This window comes from Myotis brandtii, unplaced genomic scaffold, assembly GCF_000412655.1.
Source record: "Myotis brandtii unplaced genomic scaffold, ASM41265v1 scaffold1089, whole genome shotgun sequence".
NCBI lineage: Eukaryota > Metazoa > Chordata > Mammalia > Chiroptera > Vespertilionidae > Myotis > Myotis brandtii.
In genome coordinates, this window is record NW_005353704.1 from 159,156 (window position 1) to 164,004 (window position 4,849).

Genomic DNA, 4,849 nt, shown 5'->3' on the forward strand with positions numbered 1-4,849 from the left:
TGACAGGGGGCAGCGCCCAACCCCCTGATTGGCCCTGCTCTGTGCGTGACAGGGGGTGGTGCCGCAACCTCCCCATCGACCCTGCCTTGAGTGTGACAGGGGGCGGTGCCCCAACCCCCCAATCGGCCCTACCCTGAGCGTGACTGAGGGTGGCATTGCAACCTCCCGATCCGCCCTGCTCTGTGCATGACGGGGCGGCGCCCCAACTCCCCAATCGGCCCTGCTCTGAGCCTGACCAGGGGCTGCACTTAGGGATTGGGCCTGCCCTCTGCCACCCAGGAGCAGGCCTAAGCCAGCAGGTCGTTATCTCCCGAGGGGTCCCAGACTGCGAGAGGGCACAGGCCGGGCTGGGGGACCCCCCCCTCCCCTGCCCTCCGAGTGCACAAATTTTTGTGCACCGGGCCTCTAGTCTATAATAATAAAAGCATGATATGCTAATTAGACTGGATGACATTCAGGACAAAGCCCGGGCCCTGCAGAGGGAAGCTGGAAGCCGGGAAGGAAGGCCTACTCTTGCACAAATGTTGTGCATCGGGCCTCTAGTTTTGTTATAACATTGATGAGATGCCACAGTGGCAACTTTTTTTTCATGTCCATTGGCCTCCAGTGAAGTGGGTTCTGTGTATTCTGGGGCCCCCAGGGCTCTCCATGCCGTTATTGCCTGCAGGTGCCCCGCTGGCCACCAGATGGCAGGGCAGCTCCACCCTCGCCCCGCCTCAGCGCCCCTTTTGTCCTGGATGACAATCATTCCAGAAAAGTCTTTCCAAAAACGTCTCATTTCCTCTTTATATATTCTGCTCTCTATTAAATAATTTTTTAAAAGCACCCATTAGGTCACTAGAGACCTTCTTTAGGTTCCTTTCATGAAGATCAGAAGGAAAGATTTTATTTATTTTAAGTATATTTTTATTGATCTCAGAGAAGAAGGGGAGAGAGAGAGAGAGAGAGAGAGAGAGAGAGAGAGGGAGAGAGAAACATCAATGATGAGGGAATCACAGATCAGCGACCTCCTGCAGGCCCACACTGGGACTGAGCCCGCAACCCGGGCATGTGCCCTGACCGGGAATAGAACCATGACCTCCAACCACTGAGCTACACAGGCTGGGCCAGAAAGATTTTCAATTTTTTTAAGTAGTTTCACTAGTTCCATCTAAAACCTGTTCCCATCACAGCACCCTGTTGTGGGTCCCACTGGCCAGTCCAAGGCTCGGCAGCATCTTCCTGCTTTGGAGTAGTGTCAGGCACCACAGGTGGCGCAGCCTCGGTCCATGTTCAGTCCTGTCTCGCTGCTCTGAGTCGGGCTGATTCAGAGAAAGACACCGTCCTGCACGGCACTCAGCGCAGGTTCCTCCTGCCACAGGCTGGGCTCCTCCCGCCGCTGCCCCCTGCTGGCCACGCCTCCGGGAGCCACGCTCCCCACCGCGAGCCACGCTCTCCACCGCAGGGCACTACACGACGCTCTCTGGCACACGCGTGTGTCCTCTCTTTAACTTCGCCTGCTGCGTGTGCTCCTTCCCTTTTGTTTTCGCTTCTGAGCACAGCTGTGTGATGTAGTCCATGCAGCGCTTAGGACGGGGCGCTGGGAGAAAAACATGTGGGAGGTGAGCATTTATCCTGGACAGCACCGCACCCTTTATTTGAAACACTGCACGCGGTATGTTTAGGTCCAGATGTTAATGTCTTAAAAATTGAATCTGAAATGCACAAATGCATATAAATGATCTGAATGTATTGTTATAGTCTAACTTTTAAAAGGTCTTGTTAAATAAAAATGACACAATTGAAATACAATATATGGACATTTCTGCTACAAAATAACGTGTTGCTGGGGAAAATGCATTGTCTTCAGCAGAATTTCATACTGTAAGTAGCAGGACTTCTGGGAAAAAGAGTATTTGGGGCTGTGCCACTCTGCACTCAGAGGCGGGCGGCCCAGAGGGCATCTCAGAGCCTTCGAAAGTGCGCCTGCACTGGCCGGGCAACCCTGGGGATGCTCTCTAGGCCAGTGGTTCTCAACCTTGGCTGCACATTAGAATCACCTGGGAATCTTTTTAAAATCCTGATTTCCGGGCCTCATCCTCCGGAAATTCTGTTTCTCTGTTACTAATGTTGTGGCCTCACCCCATAACAAAGAAACAGAATTTCCGGAGGATGGGGCCCAGAAATCAGGATTTTAAAAAGATTCCCAGGTGATTCTAATGTGCAGCCAAGGTTGAGAACCACTGCTCTAGGCAGTGAGCCCTGAGCGGAGCCCTGAGCGCAGGTGCTCCCACTAACTTTCCTCAAGGTCGAACTGGAAGGCTTCTGCTGGCTCAGCCGCAGAGCTCAGGGCCTGTCTTTCCTGCTAAAGGCTGCAGCTCCACTGTGTGGTTTGCCTGCTTAGGAAAACCGGCAGAGGAAGCAACACAACTTACACGGAATCCTGGCATCATTCTCCCACTTGCCAGACAAGAGTGAGGAAATTGATGTCATAGAAACATGGGTTGCAATACAACAAACTGTAGCTCACACACATTTCTCCTCCCACTCTCAGCTCCCACACAGCCCACTCCGACTAGTACAGCTACTTCTCGCCATTTCACACCTGACTCAGTCAAAAGGAAAGAAGGGCAGAACTGCCATAAGACACGCTTCCTACAAAGCCCTCCACACAAGGAACAGAACTAGCTGCAAACCTCATTGCATTTCTTGTGACTCTTAGCTGGCAGAATACATTAATTTGCACAAAGAAGCAAAAGGTTAGAAGGTATAAGATTCTCGCTTTATATTTTCTTCTCTCTATTGGATCTTTGTCAAGACTTCTCTCTCTCTCTCTCTTCTTTTCTTTTAGACTGTTTCAAATTTTTCTTTACATATTTTGCTTGAGGAATTGCAATGAAGTCATCCAAAAAATCAAACATATTTCTATTTGAGTTGGTTAGGCCTGTATTCACTTATTCAACACAAATTCAGCACTCCATTGTGCCAAGTCCTGTGCTAGGATCCGGGGATACAGAGTAAATCCAGTTATTCACCACCTGCAGGAGAACTGCCACGGCTCATTCAATTCCCCAAAATGACACGGTGTTATAAGGGGCTTCCCTGGGAAGGTGTCCATAGGGCAGTCTGGACGCAGACGGACATGCAGCCAGAGCTGGGCATGCGCGTCAGGGAGGACGCGGCAACGGCTCCTGGAGTCACCAGCTACATGAACTTAACTGCCAATTTTCCTCCTTTTTTAAAATTATTTTTCATTTTTCAAGATGCACTTCCTTAAGTTCTACAAGATGATTCTGGAAGTCGACTTTCTAGTCCTAAAAATCAAATTTTTATTTTTGTGCTCCCCCTTAAGCACAACAAATCAATGAGCCTCATTTTTCAAACCTCCGGTCACATGGTTGACTTACTTTGGCCATATTTCTCCTGGGATGATGTTTCTTCATGATTTGACCTCGATTTGTAACTTTCTAGAGTGTATTCTGAAATTTCACTTTCTGCAAGAAAAGAAACCAAATTATTAATTTCAGGCGCCACAGGCATCATCTACATGAGAAACGTATGTTTGAGTAACATGATGCCTCTGTTTCTGTACAGCAGTGGAGTTATCGTTCCTCTCCCAGACCTCCTGTCCTCATTCATTCAGCCAATCTTTTCATTGTTTGCTCTGAGTCCCACAGGTATGTGGGAGGTGGTATAAGAATTGTAGAAGTCGCATGACAGCAGCTGGGGCTCAAATGTTTTCCTTTGGGAAAGAACAATCAATAGCCCTTAAAAACTGGGAATGAGGCATCCGTGGGAGATTCTGAAACAATACGATGACACTTCCTGTTGTGCAGGTACACAGAACAGCCAGCCCCTGCTTCTACGTCTACTCGTGGGATTTTGCCTGGAGATACAATGAGTCCTCTGTCACATATGTGGCTAAGTCAGCATGTCCAATAGCAGGATAGCACAAGTCTCACATGCAATTTTAAGCTTTCCTGTAGCCATGCTCAAAGAGTAACATGAAGCAGGTGAAACTGAGTTAGTAATATATTTTATTTAGCTAGTAGATCCAATATATTATTATTAGATATGTGGTATTCTTGTGTGCGCGTGTGCGTGTATGTGTGTGCTGAGCCTTCAGAATGGGGTGTGTGTTATCCTTACAGTGTAGCTCAGGAGGGACTAGCCACAGCTCAAGCGCTCAACAGCCATGTGTGGCCACTGTGCTAAATGGCACAGGGCTAAGAAACTGCTCAGAATTAAGGAGGGGATTTAGTCCAGACACACATTTATGGAATGAATTGAATCGATGGGTTATTCTGGATAATTTCTAAGGTCCCTTCTCCCTCTGATAGATGTTGAGTCCATGTATTTTAACAGGTATTTTTCTATACTAGTTATCTATCTAATCTAATAATAGACAAACATGGTAATTGACCATACCTCCACTATGCTTCCCATTGGCTAATCAGCAGGATATGCAAATTAACCAACCAAGATGGCGGCCGCAGCCATGCAGCTGAAGCAAGCAGGAGGCTTGCTTGCTCCAGTGATGGAGGAAGCCAAGCTTCCTCCCTGCTGCGGCCGGGCTCTGAGCTCCACTCTAAGCAACAAAGTTGCAATTATAGAAGCTAAACAAACCCCAGATACCTGCTTTCAGCAGGCCCTGGGCTCGGAGCTGGAGCAGCAACAAAGTTTCAATTATAGAAGGTAAATAAATCCCAGAATAAAAAAGAAAAAAAGAAAAAAAGGAGAGGCTGGGAGCTTCCATCGCCGACTTGGCCAGCCTAAAAACAGCCTTCAGCCCCTCATCCAGACTGGCCAGGCACCCCAGTGGGGACCCCCATCCTGAAGGGGGTGTGACCAGCTGCAAACAGCCATCAGC

At 48.6% G+C, this 4,849-nt stretch overlaps 1 protein-coding gene across 1 annotated transcript in view; it reads right to left on the reverse strand.

Annotated features, from left to right (window-relative positions):
- Nucleotides 1–1,448: 1,448 nt before the first annotated feature.
- The window catches only part of CRTAM (cytotoxic and regulatory T cell molecule), a gene marked incomplete at its 5' end in the record, with an annotated part of 17,893 nt that continues 14,492 nt past the window's right edge, over nucleotides 1,449–4,849 (reverse strand). Inside the window, 2 exons of the mRNA XM_014543237.1 lie at nucleotides 1,449–1,579; nucleotides 3,387–3,473. Coding sequence (XP_014398723.1) covers nucleotides 1,449–1,579; nucleotides 3,387–3,473 — 218 coding nt within the window. The remainder of the gene's footprint in view (nucleotides 1,580–3,386; nucleotides 3,474–4,849) is intronic.